We start from the raw sequence: 25847 nt of genomic DNA, 5'->3' as shown, positions 1-25847 counted from the left end.
CCTGTCCTCACTGAGCTTACAGTCTGGAGCCTTTTGTAGAAAAGATTCCCAGGGAAGGGCATAGAGATTTACATGTAAGAATGACCACTGTCACCGTAGAGCCAACTGAAATGTCCATCCGTAAGGAGAAGGTCACGTAGGTGATAGAGCAGCCATACTATGGAACGTTATGCAATAGCTTCCAAGAATTAGATACTCACATGGAAGAAGAATTTGTACATACGCATCTGAATAGATCTGTACATATACACAGACACATGTTTGCATGTCTGCGTGAGTATAAAGAAATCTAAATAAACGCAACTAGTAACAGTGATTTCCTCTAGGAGGTAAGATTTGACACAGCCGGGGAGAGGAGCAGGAGGGAACTTTTACCTTTACTTTATAAACGTCTCTCTTGTTTGGATATTGTGCAACAAATTCCGTATTGCTTTTGTAATTTTTTCTCCATTTTTAAAAGAGTTTTATATAATTTTAGAGGCTACTTTCCACGTATGGTTCTTACCAAATATTGGTAAGAATATTTGGTAAGAATATCCCCGTGTTGTACGATCCATCCTTGAGCCTGTTTATCTTAGACCCAGTAGTTAGCTCCTCCCACTCTCCCGTCATTGACCCTCCCCCAGCCACTGGGAACCACTAGTTTGTTCTCTGTATCTGCGAGTCTGCTTCTTTTTTGTTATATCCACTAATTTGATGTATTTTTTTTAGATTCCACATATAAGTGATATCATAAGTATTTGTCTTTCTCTGTCTGACTTATTTCACTTAGCATAAAGTCCGTCCATGTTGCTGCATATGGCAAAATTTCACTCTTTTTGTGACTGAGTAGTATTCCACTGGGTAAATACATATACATGTATATATCTATCCCACATCTTCTTTATCCATTCATCTGTTTATGGATAGTTAGGTCATTTCCATATCTTGGCAATTGTAAATAATGCTGCTGTGAACATTGGGTGTGCTAAGTCGCTTCAGTCGTGTCCGACTCTGTGACCCCATGGATAGTAGCCGGCCAGGCTCCTCTGTCTCACAGGTGTTAGATAATATCTCCTTGTGCTTTTCATTTGCATTTCCCTGATGATTAGCGATATTATACATCTTTTCATGCTCTGGTTGATCATCTGCATTTCCTCTTTGGGAAAACGTCTATTCAGCTCTGCTGCCCATTTTTTTAGTTGGATTGTTTGTTTTTTTGATATTGAGTTACATGAGCTGTTTTATATATATTGGATATAAATCCCTTACCACTCATATCATTTGCTGATATTTTCTCTTATTCAATAGGTTATATTTTTGATATGTCAATAGTTTCCTTTGCTGCACAAAGCTTTTAAGTTTAATTAGATCTCACTTATTTTTGTTTGTATTTGCCTTTAGGAGATATACTTGAAAAAATATTGTTCTTTGTGTAATTTTTAAGACAAAGAAAATAGGAAAAACATACCGAGGGTTGTTGTTACTGGCAGGTAAACTAGTTTATGAGGGCTTCCCAGGTGGCACTGTCTGTTAATCGCTCAGTGGGGTCCAACTCTGCAACCCCACGGACCGCAGCCTGCCAGGCTCCTCTGTCCATGAATTCTCCAGGCAAGAATACTGGAGTGGCTTGCCATTTCCTTCTCGAGCGGATCTTCCCAACCCAGGGGTCGAACCCAGGTTGTCTCCCACATTGCAGACAGAGCCTCTACTGTGTGAGCCGCCAGGTGGCGCTAGTGCTGAAGAATCCGCCTGCGAATGCAGGAGATGCAGGAAGATCCACTGGAAGAGGAAATGACCCTCCGCCCCAGTACTCTTGCCCGGAGAATCCCATGGACAGAGGAGCCTGCTGGGCTGCAGTACACAGTCACAAAGAGCCGAACACGACTGAGCAACTGAGCTCCCACACAATCTAGTTTACATCTTTGGAGTTATTTCCACACCTTACATGGTTGAGAGAAGATGGGGAAATCGGGCAACTCACTCTCTCCCACCTCTTGTCGCCCTGTCCTGTAGGAATGCACGTCCCCTCCCGACGGTCTCCCTCTCATCTTCATTCTATCCTCTTCCTCTCTTCCTTCATCCCCTCTATGTTTTCAACTCCTCTCTGTCTCCCATTCAAAGTCCTCATCTGGCTTGTTTCCCCAAGCTGTCATCTTTTGCCATAGAAATCAGCAAATTCCAAATTTCCTCCCATGATGTAAATATTTTCACCAGTTCTAGTATCTGCTATAAATCAAAATCAATATCTTTCCCATCTGGTTCTGCTTCTTTAAGCCTAGTGGAAGAAAATTATTGCCTGAATCTCTTATCAGAGTGTTTGTTTTTATAGTTTTTTTTTTTTTTTTTTTTTGAGGGGAGATCATTGTCCCTTCCCATCCAAAAGTAAACATACCTGCCCGGGTTAGTTTCTATCCAGAAACACTCATCACATCTTTCAAGATCTGCAGTCCTCCACGATGTATTTTTTTGTTTGTTTTTTCGGTGGGGGGGATGGCGATGAAAAATATATTTGTGCACACTTTTCTATTTCCCACACTTGGGACATCTTTATACCTTTCATATTGCTTTTTATTTGTATATTTACTTTTAACGCCAATTAACAATGTTGTAATAGTTTCAGGTGGACAGTGAAGGGACTCAGCCATACCTGTTCATGTATCCATTCTCCCACAAACCCCACTCCCATCCAGGCTGCCACGTAACACTGAGCAGAGTTCCAGGTGCTATGCAATAGGTTTTTGTTGGTTATCTGTTTTAAATATAGCGTGTCCTTCCCAAAGTCCTTAAGTGTCCCTTCCCCCCGGCAACCGTGAGTTCATTTTCTAAGTCGGTCAGTCTCTTTCTACTTTGTGAGTTCACTTGTGTCATTTCTTTTGAGTCCACAAAGAAGGGATGTCACATAATAATTCTCCTTCTCTGACTGACTGACTTCATTCAGTGTGACACTCCTAGGTCCATCCATGTTCCTGCAAATGGCCTTATTTCCCTCTTTTTAATGGCTGACTAATATTCATACACGCACACACACGTCACATCACATCTTTATCCATTCCTCTGTCGATGGACATTTAGGCTGTTTGCATGTCTTGGCCACTGTAAACAGTGCTGCAATAAACATTGGGGTGCATGTATATTTTCAGGCCATGTCTTTCTCTGGGTATATATGCTTCCCTGGTGGCTCAGATGATAAAGAATCTGCCTGTAATGTGGGAGACCTGGGGTTCAATCCCTGAGTTGGGAAGATTCCCTGAAGCAGGGAACGGCTACCCACTCCAGTATTCTGGCCTGGAGAATTCCATGGACAGGGGAGCCTGGTGGGCTACAGTCCATGGGGTCGAAAAGAGTTCGCTACTACTATGCGAGTTTCACTTTCACCTTTCATGCCCAGGAATGGGATTGCAGGGTCATATGATAGCTTTATTTTTAGTTTTCTAAGGAACCTCTATACTATTCTCCATAGTGGCTGTACCAATAGAGAAATGCAAATCAAAACTACGGTGAGATATCACCACATTGGTCAGAAAGGCTCTCATCGAAAAATCCACAAACAACAAATTCTGGTGAGGGTGTGGAGAGAAGGGAACCCTCCAACACTGTTTGTGGGAATGTAAACTGGTACAGCCATTACTGTATTTTTTAACTTGTTATTCTGAAAGAGCATGTGGCCCTTCCCAACTTTGGAAAGTCTGCTTTAACTTGCCAAAGGGTGTCTTGCCCTCCCAGTCCATTCCTGGGGTATCTCCAGGCTGCACAGGGCAGGGAAGAGGGGGAGAGGAGAGAGCTCCTCTCACATAATAAGCTCAGTGAGTGCCTTGTATTGACATTATATTCAGTGTTATTATTAGTTCTCAGACCTTAAATCACGTCTTAACCATTCATGGATAGGTATAGCTAGTATTTTTTTTTTTTTATTTTACATTTAACAAGATTTCCTGTTAAACCCAAGACAGCCTAGATTTATGTCCTGGCTTCATTGCTTTCTGAGTGATATTAAGCAGCCGTTCATCTCTGAGCCTCAGTCATCTCATCTGTAAAATGGGGAGATTAATAGTACTAACCTCATAGTGGTTGTTATGAGGTTAAATAAGTCAATAAAGTAAAGCACATGGGATAGTGTCTGACACATAATAAGTATATGCTAGCATTTGCTATTCGACTGAAAATGCCCTTCCTTGTAAGTTTTCTTCTTCACTATTTTTCAGATTTTAATTCTACCTTCCAAAGACATAGCTCGTCCATCTACTCATTTTTTATCTGAATCACGTGCACACAATTCATTGCCGTGCTTTTATCTTTTCCTCCCCACTTCTTTGGTCTCAGTGCTTTTTAAATCATCCTTCTAGTCTCCCCTTCACCCCATGGCTCCAGGACGCCTTCCTGGCCACCTGTCTTGAAACTGAATGAGATCACCTGTCAAATGCACCATGGTTTCCCCAATGACATAGTCGGTCTTCTCTTTCATGTCTCGCCATCCTGTAGGACCGTGGGCTTCATGAGAGCAGAGAGCACGTGTGCTCCTCCATGCTGAGCTACTGTCTAGCTCAGAAGATCCCATGTACTTAGGACTCCTTCAACAAGGAAATGCAGATGTAAGAAGTAAGAAAAAAACGGATTCCAGACTCAGTCTGCATTTCTGTAAAAACAACCTCTTAAGAACAGGAGATGGTGCAGGACAGGGAAGCCTGGCGTGCTGCAGTCCGTGGGGTCACAAAGAGTTGGACATGACTGAGTGACTGACAGCAACAAAGAGCACACACAACTGAGAGTTTGGAAAGGGACCCAAACACCTGGAGATAAAGTTGTTTGTGTCTCTATTGGGCCAGGTCTTATTTTAGATAATGATGGTGTAGGTTATCAAGCTGATAATGTTCGAGACCGCTTTTATGGTTTTCAATTTAACCTTGGGAATAAGCTTGTTTATTACTTCATGGAAAGCTTTGGAATTAAAAAAACCTCTTTCCTTTCCACTCATCCAGAGGAAGATAATAAGCACCAGATGCTAGTTTTGAAAACTAACTCCTGCAGAAAAAAAACAGGTCTCAAATTGTTCTTATTTGCCTGTTGTATTCTTATTATCTTGTTCTCCCATATCCAATGGAAAAAGTGTATGCGTGTGTGTACATACACACATATACATCTATACACATACACTTGTATATGCATAGTATGGGCGTGATTGTACCTTGGTATCCACCAGCAGATAGGTTCCAGGACCCCTTTGAATACCAAAGTTTGTGGATACTCAAGTCCTTGACACATAACCTATACACACTCTCCCATATACTTTCAATTGATTATTTATAATACCTAACACAATGTAGGGCTTTCCAGGTGACTAAATGGTAAAGAATTCTCCTGCCAAGTATGAGACATGGATTCAGTCTCCGGGTTCAGAAGATCCCCTGGAGAAAGAAATGGCAACCTACTCCAGCATTCTTGCCTGAAGAATCCCATGGACAGAGGAGCCTGGCGTGCTACAGTCCATGGGGTCACAAAGAGTTGGACACAACTTAGGGACTAAACAAAACACAAAAACGAGGCAAGCACTATTAAATAGATGCCCTGGCAAATTCAAGTTTTGCTTTTTGGAACTCTCTGGAATTTTTTCCTAGTATTTTTGATTCACGGTTGACTCTTCAGATGCAGAACACACAGATATGGAGGGTTGACTCTGTGTGTGTGTGTGTGTGTGTGTGTGTGATGGTTCTGTGAAATTCACTGAACCTCCCCTGGTTCCCCGAGTCTTTATCAGGCCCTGTTTTGGGATTCCTTCCAATTAGAGAAAGGCTTCTGCAACATTCTTCCCGCTACAGTTGTTTCAAGCAATTTTGTGTAAAATAGTTAAAGCCCCTTTAGCCAATCTAATAACTCTAAACACTATTAGAACTTTGTTTATTCATCCAGCAGTTAATTTTGGAATGCTTCCTGTATCCTGAAGTTCAGCCCATTTAATTTTTTTCTGAATGCTTTAGCCCTATTAGAACAGGACAGCTTTCAAACACAGCAGTACAGTGGTTTATTCACAGCAAGTTAAATAAATCCCTTGCACCAGAAGCTCGAGTTTTAAAACAGAAAATAACCGAGCTTGAAGACCTGAAAAACAAACCTTAATACCATCCCCAGCTAAGAAGCATAAATTCACAAATAAGTTCTCTTTGTCACAGTAAGTGCTGGTTGGTGAAGAAGTAACTTGAATATGAGTAACTTCATCTCACAGCAGCTTCTCTCTTCTACTGTGGGTTTCTGTTAAAATATAAAAGGTTATATTTCATTCACTTCGGCCATCTGATGTGAAGAGCCAACTCATTGAAAAAGACCCTGATGCTGGAAAAGATTGAAGGCCGGAGAAGGGATTGACAGAGGGTGAGGTGGTAGGATGGCATCACCAATTCAATGGACATGAGTTTGAGCAAACTCCAGGAGATAGTGGAGGACAGGGAAGCCTGGCTTGCTGCAGTCCATGGGGGTCTCAAAGAGTCAGACAGGACTGAGTGACTGAACAACAAATTTCATTTACTTACCTTAAAGTCAATAATATTTAATCCAACCAGAAAACATAGTCATTGTCAGTTGGAACCAAGCATTGCAGATTATCTCTGAATAAACATGATGAAATGTTCCTTTTGCAGATGCAAGTACTGGCATTACGATGAAAACCTGCTCACAGCCAGCATCATCATTGTCTTCCATAATGAAGGGTGGTCCACCCTCATGAGAACAGTCCACAGTGTAATTAAAAGGACTCCAAGGAAATACTTAGCAGAAATCGTGTTAATTGATGATTTCAGTAACAAAGGTAATGGCTAAGGGATTGACATTCAATCTATAAAGTAAGTTTAAATTATAAACAGTCGCAAACATGTAATTTCAAAATAGTGTAGAAATTAATGGTATCTATTGATAGCATCTATAATCAACAAGTTGGCACTGTGCCAGACATTGTATGTAAATTAGTTTCTTTAGTTCTGACAGTAATCCTTGTGAGAGATATTGTTCATTTTCATTTTGCACTCGAAACTAAGACATGTTAAGTAACTTGCCAGAGGTGACAGGTAGTAATTAACAGCTGCCTCCCAATCTATAGGCTGCACATTTAATCACAGTCTTATACTATACCAATTCTTTGGGCCTTGGATTTTATAAAAATTTAATTGTAAAGGTAATTCATTAAATGACTGAAAAAATGCAGTGGCATGTATGTTGTAATGTCACCTAAAGCCCTATCTAAATCTATATACTGAGATCTATATACATTTTAATAGCTTTATTTTGCATTTGAATGATGATGCAAACATTGAATTTGACCAGAAACCATGGGCTATTTTGTTTATAATAGAAAATATCTACTAAAGCTTCCTTTGTTCTATATTTGATTGAGGATATTTGGAAACAGTGTTTTATTTTTTATTCTTCTTGTGGAGTGAGCGCTAATGCATCTATGGTGGCATCAGTTAGTCTTGGTTCCACTTGACAAGGGAGAGATTGAGCAATAATTTTCCAATTAAGTGGGGTGGGGTCTTTTAAGTTAATTTTTTTTTCTTCAAATAGATCCATTATTGTAAGCTGAATAAATATTCTTAGTGACATAAATATCAAAAGATAGATAATGCTACAGTCCAAGGGACTCTCAAGAGTCTTCTCCAGGATGTCAGAAAAGAAGTCAGAACATGATCAGCATGAAAAAAAAAAACATTTAAAATGGCTTCAAAAAAGCTTCCTCCAAAACTTAATATAGAACTCTCCAAATTCTAAACCAAGTTTATAAACCTCTGCTGTTTTTGAAAAGACATGACCAGAATCTTGATCTTGCACACATTATATTAGCATGGAGAGAAATAGAAATATGACCTACTTACTTCCTTTTCCCCTCCTCATTATACACCTAATCACTTTCTTCAACTAATCACAGCAGAGAATTTATAATTTTAGAGTAAAGAGCAGAGAGAATGTATAACTTTAAATTTTTCAGTCATCAAATGCCTTTAGCTGAGACATCTTGGTTGCAATTTTCTATGGTAGGAATATTTTCATTATGAATGCTATTCCTGTCTCAGGATAAATATTTGATAATATGTTTTTAAGTGATATTGTTGGTGCCAACAGTGTTTTAAATTTAGCAAAACTTAAATCTACAAAAATAACAGAAATTCCATGTCATGCTTGTACAGATTTTAAGAACCACTACATTATTAATACAAGTTAAAAAGCTCAGCATAGTCTTTAAAAAAGTGAAGATACATCATAAAATGTTTCCCATTCTAAAATCTTGCTTTCTTGCTTGGCCCAAGGAAAGAACAAAATTTTGTGGTTAAGTTTTTTATCCAGTTTAATTTTTGTGTGATCAGTGCTTCTATTGTTCCAAATCTCTGACAGCCTTTTGTAACACATTTAAAAGGCAATTATATATAGGATCTTCTTCACTCAGAGTGCAGAGTCGTTGGTTGGGGCTACCCTTGGACAGAAGTTCAGAAAGTCTTTAATTACTTCTCCCAATTTCAAAACAAGCTTGACATCTGTCAGCCCTAGCCTCAGTAAAATTATACAAAATTTGGTAAACATGACTTGACTGAAAACTAGGTTTGTTTTCTTTCCCCAGTATATTCATTAATTAAAACTTTGAGTTATAATTTTTTTTCTCTGAAAGACAAAACACTTAACTAATTAATATAAAACCACACAGAAGAGGTGGCTGCTCAGAAGCCTCGAGTTTCTGGAAGTTACAGTGTCCTCAAAACGCGAGGGTTTTGGGCCTTTAAACTAAGAACACCGCTCTCCACCTGTGCCTCCAGCAAAGGGCTGCAGAGACCATGCATCTTTGCAGGGCTTAGCAAAGAAGGCTGGAAGAGCACTTCTGCTCACAACTACTCATCATTTCCTCGTGCCTCTTATTGGTTATAGCAAGTCACGTGGCCCAGCAGTGGTCCCAAGCTGGGCAGGATGATCACCCCCCAGGAGAGGTGTTTCCTATTTGGGACTGGGATCCCTCCGCCTCTGTGTTGGCATCTGTGAAACCCTATGGTGGCCAAGTTATCTTACCTAGAAATAGATTTAAAGAACAGAAACAGGTTTCTGACAATAATAATTTATTTTAGATTTATTTAGATAACATACGTGAAAATACCTAATGCAATCCAGAAGGGCTTTAGGAAAAAACCAACTTACGGCTGTATTGAACTAAAAAAAAAAAAAAAGGTAAAGTAAGAGCTTTAAAAACAAAACAAAACAAAAAAACCTTTTATTGAAGGGAAAATTACCAAGACTTTCTGGGGAAAAATAGTAACTCAGCATGAGAATTTTATTTATAATTCTCATTAAAACTGGATGCCAAAATAGAGAAAGGAAAATTTTTTCTTCTCAGTTTTGAATACGCATGTGTGGGTGTCTTGCTAATTATAAGCTCCTTAAAAATGAGTGAAGTATTAAGTGTACAGCTTGATTTGCCCAGTAACCACTAGCTCATCACTAAATACAGCTGTTTTTTGCCTTTTTTTTTGTATTAGTGGGCTAAAATTTTAAACAACTTAAAAAGAACGTTTGTGATTCAAGAAACGTCTTTAAGAATCCAGGAATTAGTTGTGGCTGTGATGAACCAGTTTTATGGGCTCATAGCGATACAAACAAAAACCGTTCTGTTGCAGCTCCAAAGCCAAGATTGAAAGTTTAACAAATGTATCTTGTTTTTGTAACCCCAAATTTTCTCTACCAAATTACAAACATATGTATGTATGTGTATGTGTGTGTGTGTGTGTGTGTAAATATATAGGGCTTTCCTGATAGCTCAGTTGGTAAAGAATCCACCTGCAATGCAGGAGACCCCAGTTCAATTCTTGGGTCTGGAAGATACCCTGGAGAAGGGATTGGCTACCCACTCCAGTATTCTTGGTCTTCTCTCTGGCTCAGCTGGTAAAGAATCCATCTGCAATGGGAGAGACCTGGGTTCAATCCCTGGGTTAGGAAGATCCTCTGGAGAAGGGAAAGGCTCCCCACTCCCATATTCTGGCCTGGAAAATTCCTTGGGTTGTATAGTCCATGGGGTCACAAAGAGTCAGATGCGACTTTCCCTTTTCTTTTCATATGCATACTTGTGTGAGTGCGTGCTCAGTTGCTTTCGTTTCAGTTGTATCCAACTCTTCGTGACTTTATGGTCTGTAGCCAGTCAGGCTCCTCTGTCCGTGGAATTCTCCAAGCAAAAATACAAGGGTGGGTAGCCATTTCCTTCTCGAGGGGATCTTCCCCACCCAGGGATTGAACCCGTGTCTCCTGTGTCTCCTGCACTGCAGGTGGATTCTTTACTATAGAGCCACCAGGGAAGCCCATATACACATCCATACATATGTAAATGATATGTGTATTTATTAGATAAATGTGTAAATATTTATTTATAAATTTATAAATATTCATAAATATAAACACATGTTTATAATATATAAATAAATACTTATAAATAAATGTTTACACATACACACTTGTTGGGGGCTTCCCAGGTGGCGCTCGTGGTAAAGAACCTGTTGGCTAATGCAGGAGACGTGAGAGACACAGGTCAATCTCTGGGTCCAGAAGGTCCCCTGGAGAAGGGAATGGCAACCCACTCCAGTATTCTTGCCTGGAAAATCTCATGGAGAGAGGAGCCTGGTGGGCTCCAGTTTATAGGGTTGCAGAGTCAGACATGACTGAAGCGACTTAGTGCACACACATGCACACACGTGTTGATGCTTAAACTACAGAGAAGATGGGATTTTTTTATTATTGTTATTTGCCAGCTTGATGGGTACTATATTGATCATCACATCAAGACTACTCCTCTCATCACTGATTGTAGGGGGAGGATGGCTCAGAAACAAATGTTAACCTATACCCTGTGTGGATTCCAAGAGGCTATGTAATGTTATCCATAGACAGTGCATCTTCAGAAATCCTGAACCATTGCTTCTGCCAAAAGCCAAAGAACTATTGTGCCTGAAAGCTTCTACATAGGATATTAACATTTGAATTGTTTTAAGTTTTCATGTCAGTTGGCATAGAGAGAGTTTATTTGTTCTGTATGTTTAGAGAGAGTTTTGATCATTCTCAGGCTATTAATAGTTCTCCATAGGTGTATTAAGCTCAGAATTTTAACTTTAATAATACACTTCACCTTGCTTCTCTATATGTTAACATTGAGCATGCTTCTGTGTAAAATTACTGACCTGTTGCCTATCCTTGTTTCTTGAGAAAAATGATAGCTTAACTGGTTTGTAACCACAAATATAATGTATAATATTGACTGAGTTTTTTATTCATAGAACACTTAAAAGAAAAACTGGATGACTATATTAAACTGTGGAATGGCCTAGTCAAGGTATTTCGAAATGAGAGAAGAGAAGGTTTAATTCAGGCACGAAGTATCGGTGCCCAGAAGGCCAAACTTGGACAGGTAGGAAACATTCAATATCTTTTGTGTCTGTTTTGGATTTTGTAACTAAAAGATCATGTACATTTTTAGGTACCATTTTAATTTTTTAAAATTGAAATGAAAATGCTAACTTAACCAGACAACTTAAATATCAAAATCGACACTATGGCCAGCTTATCTTAGCATCTAGTTTAAAATTGTACGTGATAGATGATGTCCTGTAAGTGGGGTTTTTTTCACCCTGCCTCTTTTTTTTTTAAGGTTTTGATATACCTCGATGCCCACTGTGAGGTGGCCGTTAACTGGTATGCACCGCTTGTAGCTCCCATATCTAAGGACAGGTAACATTACCTTGCTTTTATTTCCTTCGCTGGTTGAAAAGTAAACCTCATCCTAGAAGGACAAATAATATTCCCATCCTGATTTCATTTCTGTTCAGTGTATCAAGTTACGTGTTGAGTATTATTTTCTAGCTAGTTGTATCCCTGAGTGGAGCTTGGCGGAAACGTGGGACCGATTCAGATGCAGGCAGTTAGACGTTTGGAATAAGCCCAGCACATCTCACTTAGAATCTCCTTATGGTTGGGTCAGTAAAGAGACTTCCTCCAGCTCCACAAGCTTGCTCTAAGAGTAATGTTAACTGCCCCCTCCACACTGTGGTAACATTCTGAAGACTTGAAGGAGCATGCTTTGAAATTATGCCTATTTGTTTTTGTATGATCTTGGAAATTATTATTTTACATAGTATGGGCTAGCTGTCCTCTGTGTCAAAGCCTTGGATTTCCACATGACCTTTAAAGTTTAGACGTGGATACAGCTGTCCCATGGGAACGTGGTGATCACTGTTCAGTTTACATCGGATCTGAAACGTTGACAGCAGTACCAGTCTTCTGGTTCCCAAAGCCTTCCCTGCTTTTAGTCCAGAATCCTTACTATGTCAGAACCTAGAAAAAATAAAGGGGACTTCCCTGGCAGTCTAGTGGTTAAGACTCCATACTTCCAATGCCGGGTATGTGGGTTCTATCCCTGGTCGGGGAACTAAGATCCCACAGCGGCCAGAAACAAAGAATTAATTAAAATGAAAGTTTTAAGAAGGAAATAAGACATGTCCCTGTGTCTGTGGCCTGAGTCAGAGGAAGACCTTTCAGAGGACTGTATCATCCCAGGATCTATCAACAATGTTCTCACTGCAACCCTGCAAAATAGATATTATTACCTCTCTTCAACTAAATAGGATGCCGAGACTGAGAGAAATTCATGAATTTGCCCCAACCGGGAGAGTTTATAAAGAATCCAGCTGAGATCCCTCTGGAACACCTTCCACTGCATACTTAAAAATCCGAGAATCACAAGACTCTCATGAGGAGAGATAGCCAGCCTTCCCCTCTCCTGGTGAGAGTGGGCAGTCCTCTGAGATGTAGGCAGGGTGAGTGAGGTCATTCCACCGGACCCTCGACTGGCCCGCAGGAGTCCACAGGCGGGAATAAAGCCCCTGTGTCAAAATCCTGAGCCCCAAGGATTTTCCCCTCTTGGTTTCTAAACATCTAAAACGCACCTTAACCGTGGTTGGAAAAACCTGTAATCTCCATTTTGGGAGATGCCTTTTAAAACCCTTTCTGATGAAATGAACACGAGAACAAGCAGTGTACCAATTATCTGAGCAGAGTTGGCACTATACCTAATTAGTCATATACCACTAGCATTTTTATGAAGCCCAGATAAAAGGTATTTTTTTTTTTTGCTCCAAATTCTCAGGCCACTATTTATGCTATTCAGCAGGTTTTGAGGGATTTTTGTGTTTTTTTGTGTATGTGTGATAAAAGCTAATTTTTTGCAATAAAAGAAGTAGGATAGAAGATCAAGTAAATGTATAGAAACAGATTTTCATAATAACTTCTTCCAAAGAAGTAAAAAGCAGCAGAGTTGGGAGCACTGCTGAAAGTGTAGCAGGTATTATCTTTCTACACACACACACTCATTTTTTTTTTTTTAAGAAACTGTAATCTTTATTTATATTTGTTTTGTGTCTTAGGCCAGGCCTTATGAGGCAGGTGGGCTCTTAAATTTCCTGATAGTTCCCCGACCAAGGATCGAACCCATGCCCCCTGCATTGGGAGTTTGAAGTCTTAACCACAGGACCACCAGGGAAGTCACACACACACACACACACACACACACACACTGATTTTGAATGGAGGGGCAAGGAGGGGAAAAAAATGGGCAGGGAAACCTGAGAAATAATGTGAAGTTACCAAGAGAGCGTGCCTGTAGGACCAGAGTGACAATGAGGAAGCGCTGCTAAGTTCAAGGACACGGCTCTTTGTCCCCAACGTTTGTCTGTGAGCCCAGGGACGTCCCCTCTCCCCTTCTCTTATGAAAACAGCCTCCTTGACTTTTTAAGGCATTCGTTCACGTCGACCTCCCATTAGATATTAATGTCCCCTGCTGCTGCTTAGTTGCTAAATTGTGTCTGACTGTTTTGCAACCCATGGACTGTAGCCTTCCAGGCTTCTCTGTCCATTGGATTCTCCAGGGAAGAATACTGGAGTGGGTTGCCATTCCCTTCTCCAGGGGATCTTCCTGATCCAGGGGTCGAACCTGCATTTCCTGCATTGTAGGTGGATTCTTTACTGTCTGAGCCATTAGGGAAGTCCTAAGGTCCCTTAGTGGGGAAAAAAAATAGAGCAACCCAGAATAACAAGAGATAATACAGATAGACCTGCTCAACTAGTAAGTGTTGGGTTTCTTAAATGCTTTTTCATTTTCTGTAAATGTTTCAGAACCACATGCACTGTGCCTCTAATAGATTACATAGATGGGAATGACTATTCCATTGAGCCTCAGCAAGGTGGGGATGAAGATGGTTTTGCCAGAGGGGCCTGGGACTGGAGTTTGCTATGGAAGCGAATCCCCCTGAGTCACAAGGAAAAGGCCAAAAGAAAACATAAAACTGAACCTTATCGGTAAAGCTCGCTACTTCCTCTTTTTAACATGGAATGTTTCTCTCTAAGTACTTTTTTTTCTTCCTTCCCCATGTCCTGGTGTAAACACGTGGGTCCCCACACGCCCTTGCATTTCATCTTTGCTGCCATCCATCAACAACACAACACAGAACCATTTGCACTGTGCCGCTCATAGATGTCATAAATGGCAACACATATGAGATTGTGCCCCAAGGGGGTGGTGACGAAGATGGGTATGCCCGAGGAGCATGGGACTGGAGTATGCTCTGGAAACGGGTGCCTCTGACCCCCCGAGAGAAGAGACTGAGAAAGACAAAAACTGAACCATATCGGTAATCACTAAATCACTTACCTTTTTTTCTTTTCTCCAGTCGCTGCTAACCTATTAACCTCTTGCCAAGCTAAATATATATATTTTTATATATATATATATAAATATAATTAACACTGTAGATGCTGTCTCAGACTATGAAAGGATTTCTTTCTTTGTGCTGTTTCAGGGGTTTAAATTCACCCTTTCATCTTTGTGGTTGCTTTCTTCTTAAAAGCAAGCTCCATTTGGGGGCAGACTTGGAGGGTGGGCATGTTTTATGGTATCAGTTCCAAATACAGGTGAAAAACAAGAAAAGCTTTGCAGTTTTAGGTTTTTGTTTGTTATTTTGTTTAGTCGCTAAGTCATGTCTGACTCTTTTCGACCCCATGGACTGTAGCCCGCCAGGCTCCACTGTCCATGAGATTCCCCAGGCAAGAATACTGGAATAGGTTGCTACTTCCTCCTCCAGGGATCTTCCCGATTCAGGAAGCAAACCCATGTCTCCTGCATTGGCAGGTGGGTTCTTTACCACTGAGCCCACCTGGGAAAGTGGACTAGACATATAATTCTATAAGTTTAAAATGTGTAAACTTTACTTACTATCCAAGTTTTGTATCTACTTTGATGCCTTGGAGGGTAGTATTAACAACAAAAGGCAGTAACAAGATTTTTTTTTCTTTCTTTTGTTTTGTATGCTCTTAAATAGTAATTTTATGCCAGTTAAATTTGATGAATAAAAATACATGACTTGGGAAATGTTACACAGAATTCCTTTATGACTTCATTCTCAGAAGAGCATTTGATTAAAAGGAGATGTTTTTCCAGAATCTTCCTTTCTCCTTTCTTGTGCCTCTTCAAATAGAAAAATTTATGTTCTTCTCTCTTTTTTGGTCTTTTTACTAGAACATTTTTACCATCTTTTAAAGAGTGGCCCCAAATGAATTGTTTAGTTAGATGCTAATGTAGGTTTCTAAATGTGTCTAATTTTATTTTTTTGATCTTATGGTTCTGCTTTTGGTCTCTCTCTTCCTGTTGCGCTACTGATGATGCTCGAACTCAGTTTGGGGACAGTGTCCGATGTCATGCAAAAAGCTGGTGGGGTCTGGGCATGTCGTGATACCAGGATACTGAAATGGCAAACATAAGGAAATTATACAACCTTTCAGCTTTATGTGACATTTTCCAAATTTGTTTGAGGTTTTGTTTTTTTTTTTTTCCCAAAATTGTCCAAGAGCCTACCACTGATATGTTTAACCTGACTCACAAATAATTCTGGGAGGGAAAAAATAAGGGATGGTGACTACAGGTATATTCCCACCAAACCCATGGGCTAGTAAAGAGAATTTTTTAAAATGTGCTAGAAAAATTTAAGGAAGGTTTCCCTTTAAATAACTCACTGGCTTTCACATTAAGATACATTTTTCAAATATGTACTGAGATAACTGGGAATATGTTTAAAGATCAAAAGGGCATAGTCATAATAATGTTAAATGACAGTTAAATAAACGTGGTGTGAAAATATAACCGAAAATGCACCAGTGCTATTTAGTGAGTTCAGCTGCATACTCTGAGAAGAAAAGCCTTTTGAGAGGATGACTTTCCCCTGACGTGATGACATTTCCTTTTAATGAGCTGTGTTCCCTCGTGGCACTGAACACGCAGCAGGCGAGACAGAAATTAAACAGTTCACTACATGAATGACTGTGGAGCAGCGAGTACGAGTGGTGAGAAGCAAAGCCCAGAAACTGTTCCCGAGGCCGAGCCCTGAGGGATGAGGGCTGTGGAGTGGCAGGAGGACAGGAGCCTGGGCCCTGGGGCAGGAGGGGGTCAGCACAGCAGGGCGGCGCTACCCAGCTGCCTGATGGGGCTCCGGTGGGGCAGGAAAGAGGACGCCGTCAGGGTTCTGTCCGTGGGCTAGGATGGCAGCAGTGAGGCTGGGAAGAAGTGGCTTCACCGTGTGAACCCACTATGTGAGTTGATGGTGCAATCAGCGGGAATCGGCGATAGATTGATATCAGGTGTGCTGATGAAGAGGCTCCAATGGAGGGACCTACCTAAGATTCGTATGCAGCGACAATCCTTTGTTCCCGAGGGAACAGGATGAAAATTATTCTCCTCTAACTTCTGATGCTGGGAGGGGCTCACCATAGAAAGCTACCAAGTCTTTTTTTTTTTCTCTTGTCGCTAAAAAGTACCCAGTTCAGGATCGCACTCAGGAAGGCCCACGAGTCACCCTCTGGCATCCCTGCGTCCTGACACAGTAAATAACTCTGTCTCATTCTCCTGTGTCATTTCCGGGCCACATTTGCAAACTTACAATGAACCCAGGCTGTCCTCCCATGAGCTACACCCTTATTTGGCAAACCCCTGAGCTATAAAATTTCAAAAATGAGATACTACTTTCATGGTGTATGGTTTCACTCATCCTGGAATGACTCATAAATCATTGCGGGAACATTTAGCCAGCCACGGCTTATGGCTCAGTCCTTTTGAGGAGTGAAAGCAAAAATTCTGTTTTAACTCACAAGGCTTAATTTTTAAGTCAACCAAGGAACCAAGATGCCCTCTAATGGCGAAATGATGTAATGCTCTAATTTGTAATGAAATATATCATACCATTTCAGTTAAAAATTGTAGTGAATTCATAAGAAATTATGAACAGAATTGCTTGGTGAAGGCTTTATAATTTCTTAATGTTTGGCCATCAGTTTTGTCTCTTCTATGCATTACTTAACTGTATTCCAAAAAGCTTTGTTGTCTGTGGTTGAAGGGGTCTTGGGCATTTGTCTTTCAAAGTTGTTCCAGCATTTCTTTCCCTTAGGTCCCCAGCCATGGCTGGAGGGTTATTCGCCATCGAAAGAGACTTCTTCTTTGAACTGGGTCTCTATGATCCAGGCCTCCAGATTTGGGGTGGTGAAAACTTTGAGATCTCATACAAGGTAACATTTCATTAAACAACTGCAATTTTTCCAAGAAGTTACTGATTCTTGTGACTATACGATAAGGCTGGTTTCTTTCAGGTTGTGTGTATGGGGTGGAGGAGGGGGTGGTGGGGGGACTGTTTGATGCATTTCTCTAAATTATAAGGAATGACTAACAAACATACTTGCCTTTTGGGAAAAAATAAGGGAAAATGCAAGCTCCGACTGCGTATGTACACGGCTCAGCTAAAAACGGAGGCCAGCAAGCTTCAGAATAAAAATGCCTCCTTTCCCATCCCCCACCCCTCCCCCAAAGGTTTTCCATACTGGAGCCTTTTGTTATCAGAGCCCCTGGGGGAATCAGCAGTTGTCGGGTCCCGTTTGCCCATCCACTGCTGAAGCTGCCTTTCATCCCTGTAGGACAGGATGCTTCAGGACAGAGGCAGACCCCAACAGGGACTGGGGTCCTCACACTGACACGGGAGCTGCAGCTCCCCACCCTCTTCCTGAAAGAAAGAGAGAGAACAGTGATCCGGTTTGAGTTGAACAGATAATTGTTCACCTTGTCTTGAATGTCTGGAGCTCAGCCCCGTGAGGGATGAGAGGAGAAACCCAGTCCCCGCTGTCAAGGAACTTACAGTTGATAAGAGATGGGACTTCTACTTAAACTCGTAACACAATCAGAAGGTGGACCCACATTCAGCTGATGTGATGAAGGAGCAGTTGGTGGGATCCTGCTGGAGGAAGTGTTCAAGACAGAACTAGGAAGATGGGCGTGAGATTGGTTGGGGGACGCTTCTAAGCAGGTAGAATGGGAAAAGGCACAGGGTAGGGGATATGAGAGTTCAGGAGACAGGAATGCTGGCAGAAGCTGAATGCGTGAATCAGACAGAGATTAAGGGGAAGACCATGTGGGCAGGGATATTAGGGCCACAGTGGGGGGCCTCCAGTGCTGTTCCACTGTTACTAATCCAGCAGGCAGTGGAAACCATCAGAGAGGCTGAGGGGGAGGGCATGACCCCCAGCTGCCCTTCATAAGGATAATCTCCTACTATAAATAAATAGGGGAGCGATGGCAGAGGGGAGCAGAGGTGCAGAAGCTGGTGAGGCGTTGATCAGAACACTCCCCCATGGGAGACATGTTAGCTGGTGGAGCGGGGAGGGGGGTTACGAGGGTGTGAGGACTGGGATGTCTGTATGGCTCTGCGGGTTACCATGGGGGTATCTCGGGTGCTGCAGGGGCTCAGGAAGGGGTCCTGGGTCCCGGGCACACCTGGGTTCCCCAGCAGCCTCTTTGTTAGTATGTGAGCTCGAGAAACAGGAAGTCATTGCAGGATCTGTTTGGCGTATAAATTCCCTATGGACACTGTGTCTAGTGTCTAGTGTTTAGGTTTCACAGGACAGAGCTGGCATTTGAAACCGCTGCACGTGTGTCTTTCCTGACAGATCTGGCAGTGTGGAGGCAAGCTGCTGTTTGTCCCTTGTTCCCGTGTCGGGCACATCTACCGTCTTGAGGGCTGGCAGGGGAACCCCCCACCCGTCTATGTCGGGTCTTCTCCTACCCTAAAGGTGAGTCTTTTGGTTAAAAGTGGGGAGACTGGGAGCTGACACGTGTGCCACATGGCCACTTGGTGTCAACCTGATGGCTGGGTGACACCTTTGAAGCCGTCATGCTGGGTGTCACTTTTAACTTAGGCTAGATTTATTTGTGAAACTTCTTACTGTTTAAGATTATTCCTTGTATCCTACTCTGATTATCATTCCTGTATCAAGTGTTTTCTGTGAAGATACCTCAAATTAATTTGTAAAAGCTGACAACCCACTCTAGTACTCTTCCCTGGAGAATCCTATGGACGGAGGAGCCTGGTAGGCTGCAGTCCATTGGGTTGCTAAGAGTCGGACACGACTGAGCGACTTCACTTTCACTTTTCACTTTCATGCATTGTAGAAGGAAATGGCAGCCCACTCCAGTGTTCTTGCCTGGAGAATCTCATAGACGGCGGAGCCTGGTGGGCTGCCGTCTATGGAGGGTCGCACAGAGTCGGACACGACTGAAGCAACTTAGCAGCAGTAGCAGCAACACTGTAGGAAAATAGCTGGAAAGAAAATACCAGTTTGTATCATTCACACATCAGTAAAATATTGTTCTTATCTGATTTTTTGAAAAGTAAAGTGATTATAATAGGAGTTTGAGTAGTAAACAAAGTCAGAGTTGTGAACAGTGCTTATAAAAGTTCAGTATCTTTTGTATGGCTAAGTGCCCTCTCTGTTGACTATCCCGACATTGTCAATTGGCTATACCCCAATACAGAATTAAAAGTTTAAAAATAACAGTAAAAAATTGTTTTAAATAGTTTAGTATCTTTTGTCCCCCAAACGAGGGACAAACCAGGAGAGTTTCACCCTAGAGTCTACAGGCCCCGCTGCTGGCAGGACCAGGACCTTACTCCTTGATGGAGCAACGTAGGAGCCGTGTGGCTGCCATAGACTCTAAGAGCATGTGACTGGTGCCCTTCATCTTCTGAAACCCTTAACCAAGTCAAAAGCAGAAGGAAGTCTATTTCTGGCTACAGCTGCAACTCAGGACTGTTCCCCAAAGGGAATAGATAACTGAAGGAGAAATGAGGCTATAAGAACCAGCACAGCCCTCTGACCAGCTAGATTATCTTCAAAATGACCATCGTGGAGCCTCGTTAGACAGAGAGAGTTCCCACATAACACCAGGCCCGCGGCCTCGCAGGAGGAGAACCTGCCCTTGGAATCAGCCCCACAGTCACCAGGAATTCATGACGTCAGGTCAGCTCAGGAGAGCCTGTGCTACGAGGAACAGAAAGAGATGAGAGGGCAGCACCCATCACTGTCAGGTTAGCCGTGGGTCTTCTCAAAGCCCAGCAAGTGCAGCCGTCGCCAGCACCTCCGTCCCCTGCCTCTGTGTGTCCCCTCCGCCTCCAGGGCTGTTTCTCCAGCCAGTGGTCTTCTCTGAACTGCAGACCTCTCGCATCAGCTGTCTCCCAGAACCCTCCTCTTCTTTTAATTTTGTTGGTTTTTTTTTTTTTTTTTTTGCACCACACGGCTTATGGGGCCTTAGTTCCCTAACCAGAGATGGAACAGTGAAAGCACAGGGCCCTAACCACTGGTCCCCCAGGGAATTCCCTAGAACCCTCGTCTTAGGTGGTCCTCAGGTGTTTCAGACTCAGCATTGTCAGAGCTGAGCCATTAACTTTTCCTTGGAGACGGTTCCTTTTTCTGTGACCGCTGAGCCCACGAGGTGAGATGAGGCAGGTAGTCCCTTCACCACCTCCCGCCTCCCACCTCCCACACCGCCCCTGGTTCCCGTCTCTCCTTGCTCAGCAAAGGCCCTCAGGTCTCCCACGGGTGCTCACCCACCCCCCCCATCCCTCTCCCCTCCGTCCCACCCCTCAGGCCATCTCCACTCCCCGTCAGGGTTATTCCCTTGGAAACTGAATCTGATGTCTGCTGCCTGCATAGACCCTTCTATGCGGATGGCTGTCAGCTGAGAGGTGACATGCAAAGTCCCTAAAAACGAACACTGGTGTCACCAAGAGCTGGCACTTTGTGAGAGCTGAGTGTGTACAAAAATCTAAATGCTTCACGCAGATTCACTTCTTAATTATCCAAAGGAGTTTCCCTGGTGGCTCAGACGGTAGAGAGTCTGCCTGCAATATAGGAGATGCAGGTTCAGTCCTGGGTCGGGAAGACCCCTGGAGAAGGAAATGGCAACCCACTCCAGTATTCTTGCCCGGGAGATCCCATGGACAGAGGAGCCTGGCGGGCTACACAGTCTTTGAGGTCGCAGAGTCAGACATGACTGGAGCGACTCACACACTTTTCACTTTAAATGGAGAAATGGAGGCAGCTTTTCTCTCAGTGAATCCTGCATCCAGAGATGGTAACTGACCTCCTTGAGGGCTCCACACACACCGTGGTTTGTCACATAGCTGTGTTGCCCTTTGCTGCAAGTCCCGACCCCAACTCACTAACCACTCCCTCAAACCAAGCCAGCCCTGTCCCCCCATCCCAAATAGTTAAATGCTCCTCCTTTTTGTTACTGTAACCTTATACATATGCCCTGAATTCTTCATGTTCATGAGTACCTAGAAGACACGGACTGTGTCTAACTTTGGATGCATTTGCAAGAATTCAAAATATTTAGCAGTAATATTGTGCTCTTTTAGGAAGCTGCCACTTAGAACTTCTTGAGCCCACAGGCTTTTGCAGCAACAGGCCCGTGGCCAGGCAATCACCCTTTGATAGTTACCTTGTAGCCAAGAAAACATTGAATCTGAATACTAGATGTTCCTGCTCCTGATATAGAATGGTCACCTTGGCCAGCGGGCCCAATGCAGCCCCTTTTAGTAAGTAAAGTTGCGTTGGAACCAAGGTCTGCTGTTGCTTTGCATGTTGCCTGTGCTGCTTTCTCACTGCAGCAGTGGACATGAGTAGTAGCAGCAGAAACATTATGGCCACCCAGCTGAAAAGACGGACTCCCAAGTCCTTTATGAAGTTTACTGCCAGCTGATGTCCAAGTGCGAGGACCTCGCTGGGTCTGGACTACATCCATTCACACCCGCATTCAGTACAACGGCAGAAGTTAGGTCTTAGTTATCACATGTCAGCTTACTTGATTGTTCTTCAGTTGCTTTTCAGGATGCACCACTGGGACGTGGGGAGGGGGAAATATCCACTTAATTCTGGGCTATAGTGAAGTGGTTCAGGTATAGCTGTTACCAGACAGGCAGAGGCGCCTGCAGGAATGTGTCTGAGTGAGCAGAGCTGTTGTTTATCCCTGTGGTTTCTGCAGGTGCAACAGTGTGGTGCTCAGAGAGGAGATTGTTCTGGGCAGGGGCAGGGGACAGGGTGAGGGGGTGGGGGTGATTCCAGCCAGCTTCTCACAAACCCTGTCTTCACTCGGCTTCATCAGCAGGAGAGAACATATTATCTCAGAGCATGTAACCTTTTTAGGGCTCCCCAGGTGGTGCAGTGGTAAAGAACCTGCCTGCCAGTGCAGGAAACGCAGGTTTAATCCCTAAGACAGGAAGATCCCCTGGAGAAGGAAATGGCAGCCCACTCCAGTGTTCTTCCCTGGAGAATCTCATGGATAGAGGAGCCTGGTGGGCTACTGTCCATGGGGGTCACAAAGAATCGAACATGACTGAGCAGCTGAGCACACATGCACATGTGACCTTCAGCGCACTGATACCAGATTCTTTGTCCACCACTCTTTGGTGGAACACTCATGACAGTGACATGCCAGGGTCATGAGCTCGCTTGCACACAATTAAATATACAGTCCTCTTGAAACGAGTGTGTCATATTTCATATGTCAGGAAGAGACTGTTTATGATAGTACAAATATTTTTATAATAATGTTCATTTCTTTTTTTCCCCAGAATTACGTTAGAGTTGTGGAGGTCTGGTGGGATGAGTACAAAGACTACTTCTATGCCAGTCGCCCAGAATCGAAGGCCTTGGCATATGGGGATATATCAGAGCTGAAGAAGTTTCGAGAAGATCACAACTGTAAGAGTTTCAAATGGTTCATGGAAGAAATAGCTTATGACATCACCTCACACTACCCTCTGCCGCCCAAAAATGTCGACTGGGGAGAAGTAAGTGTCAGCTGGGTGATCATGTGTGTGTTTGGAGACTGAGCTCAGGAGAAAGCAGAGTGAGACGGAAATGTTGGGGAAGAGAGAAGAATTTGAGGCGGGGAAGTTTGGTGGAAAACAAGGCAAGTGAGTGGAAGGTGTGGGCCAGGTGGACAGCTAGTTTGGTTTTATCGGGTTGGCCAAAAAGTTCATTTGGGTTTTCCATGCAGTGTCACAGAAAAACCCGAATGAACTTTTTGGCCAAACCCGATATTTGCCCAGCACATTAGGTGGCAGCCATGGTGAGGAAGTTGCCAGTGAGGGTGCATGGGAAGGGGTCAGGAGGGCACACATGGTCTGGTAGACACCCCAGTGGGCTGTCCGAGAGACCTCGGGCCCAGAAAGGAGGCTACATGTAGATCTAAGGATGTGACGTATATTTGGAGCCTGCAGCACGTTTCATGGGACTGAGTGAGAAGAATGCAAAGAGGCTGGATCTGTCCCTGAGGAGCCCCAGCCCCTAGAGAAGCAGGTAGGGCAAAGCGACCTGACCTTTTTGGTAAGAGGTCAGTAGTTTGGGTAGCAGGATGTGCTCGATCTCTCTCTGCTCCTGTGTCCTAACAGTTCTCTGTCCCATATTTCCGTCTTCTATTTTGATGAGCTGTGTTTAACTCCCAGCTGGACCAGAGCTCCTGAAAGCCCAGACTTCATTTTGGTTTGGTTATCTTTTGCTCTCGAGAATTACTCACTAGCCTAGAGCCTTCTGTGTGGAAGGGATGAATTCTCTTGGTGAGCTTGCCCAGTAGAGAATTCAGAGCCCACCCTTCACACGCTGATGGCTCTCAGATGTCCACCTTTAACCCAGACCTCTGTCCCAGAGCCCCGACAAGCACATCCAGCTGCCAACGGATGCCAATAGTGATCTCTAATCAAGTTATAAATCTGTAGTAGTATTTCCAAAAAGGGAGATTGTTTTTGTACAAAACATGCATTCCAGAGATGGAAGCACATGTTTGCCACGTACTTAGAGTATATACAGTTTGTCCATAGGTGGTCTGTATTATTTGTCAGCTATAGCTTGACTCCCCGCATTTGACTCAGTGGTAAAGAATCCACCTGCCAAAGCTAGAGATGCCAGAAACCGGGTTTGATCCCCGGGTGGGAAATATACCCTGGAGAAGGAAATGGCAACCCACTCCAGTATTCTTGCCTGGAGAATCCCATGGACAGAGGAGCCTGGTGGGCTACAGTCCATGGGGTCGCAAGGAATGGGACACGACTGAGCACACATGTTACAATGGCAAACCACTCCAGTACTCTTGCCTGGAGAATCCCAGGGACAGAGGAGCCTAGTGGGCTGCCGTCTGTGGGGTCGCAGAGTCGGACACGACTGAAGTGACTTAGCAGCAGCACAGCACAGCCTACTGGTCATAGCTACCCCTCCACCTCTCCATGAACCCCAGCCCCTGAATACAGCTGTCAGGCGTGAGAGCCTTACTTCCCAGGATCACTGATGGTCTAGATACTTAGGGCCAGTGTCTGTGACCACTGTAGTCAGGTCCCTTTGCTCTGCCTGTCATGAATCTGAAATGGTACTAATGATATTTTTTTTATTTCTTTCATCTTTTATCGAACTTTATAGGCCAAGGTCCTTCATTGAAATGAACCCCTTCCAGTGTTGACTTTCAGACCATAAGTGGTTTCACGCTATCTAACCGGTGGCTTTTTAAAATTAATTAATTAATTGTTATCATTATTATTGTTTTTTGACTGGGCTGGTCTTGGTTGCTGCACGGGCTTTTCTCCAGTTGCAGCCCACGGGGGCTACTCACTAGTCGAGGTGCATGGGCTTCTCATTGCAGTGGCTTCTCTTCTTGCGGAGCATGGGCCTAGTTGCTTCTCAGTATGTGGAATCTTCCCGGACCAGGGATCAAACCCGTGTCCCCAGAATTAGCAGGTGGACTTCTGTCCACTGTACCACCAGGGAAGTCCTAACCAATGACTTTTCAAGTGTAAACAATCTTATAAATCTAAGAACAACAGGAAACCCTCTCTCTTTGCATGTAACAAAATTGCTTCACAAATAAATATGATAAGTAGGAAAAAAAAAAAAAGACCATAAGTGGTTTGAGAGATGACTATAGCTCTGTGTTCTAAGAGGCCTAACAGGACAGTAGGTACCAGGCTGCACATGCCCCACCCTCCATGTGGACCTCAGCCTCAAGACAAAGTTCTCTGACCTCCTGCTAGAGCTTATCAGAATCTAAACCTGTGACCCTTCGTTCATTTCTTTCAGATCAGAGGCTTTGAAACTGTGTACTGCATCGACAGCATGGGGAAGACCAATGGAGGCTTTGTGGAGCTGGGCCCCTGCCACAGGATGGGCGGGAATCAGGTACACCGCTGGCTCAGGCTCCCAGACGCAGCTGGTGTGCACTGGGAGCCAAGGCGCTGACGCAGCACAGGCTGTAGCCTGTTTTCAGTTTGGTAACTGTGATTGTTTGATAAAGTAAAACATTCTGTGAAAAGCCAACAGTGCTGAAGCATTTGCTTAAATGAGGGAATAAGAGCAGTATTGGTTTTTATGTAAGCAACCGCAATCTAGAATTTGTGTCTCATATAAGAGACTAGAATATGTTCTTGCTTGAGTGTATAATTGTGTAAGCC

The 25847-nt window shown here is 43.2% G+C and overlaps 1 protein-coding gene across 2 annotated transcripts in view; it reads left to right on the top strand.

Annotated features, from left to right (window-relative positions):
• The window catches only part of GALNT7 (polypeptide N-acetylgalactosaminyltransferase 7), a 135967-nt gene that overhangs the window by 102728 nt on the left and 7392 nt on the right, over positions 1-25847 (top strand). The window contains exons 3-10 of one of the 2 annotated variants that reach the window (XM_070376038.1): positions 6612-6778; positions 11265-11395; positions 11636-11715; positions 14487-14669; positions 17472-17589; positions 19018-19140; positions 22983-23201; positions 25477-25575. In XM_070376038.1, coding sequence (XP_070232139.1) covers positions 6612-6778; positions 11265-11395; positions 11636-11715; positions 14487-14669; positions 17472-17589; positions 19018-19140; positions 22983-23201; positions 25477-25575 — 1120 coding nt within the window. Of the gene's footprint in view, positions 1-6611; positions 6779-11264; positions 11396-11635; positions 11716-14154; positions 14338-14486; positions 14670-17471; positions 17590-19017; positions 19141-22982; positions 23202-25476; positions 25576-25847 lie in introns of both variants that reach the window. The other variant, XM_070376036.1, reaches the window with a different exon arrangement.

Source organism: Bos mutus, chromosome 8 (genome assembly GCF_027580195.1).
Source record: "Bos mutus isolate GX-2022 chromosome 8, NWIPB_WYAK_1.1, whole genome shotgun sequence".
NCBI classification, from domain to species: Eukaryota; Metazoa; Chordata; class Mammalia; order Artiodactyla; family Bovidae; genus Bos; species Bos mutus.
The sequence above is the reverse complement of the archived record's forward strand: the minus strand, read 5'-3'. Positions and strand labels throughout refer to the sequence as shown.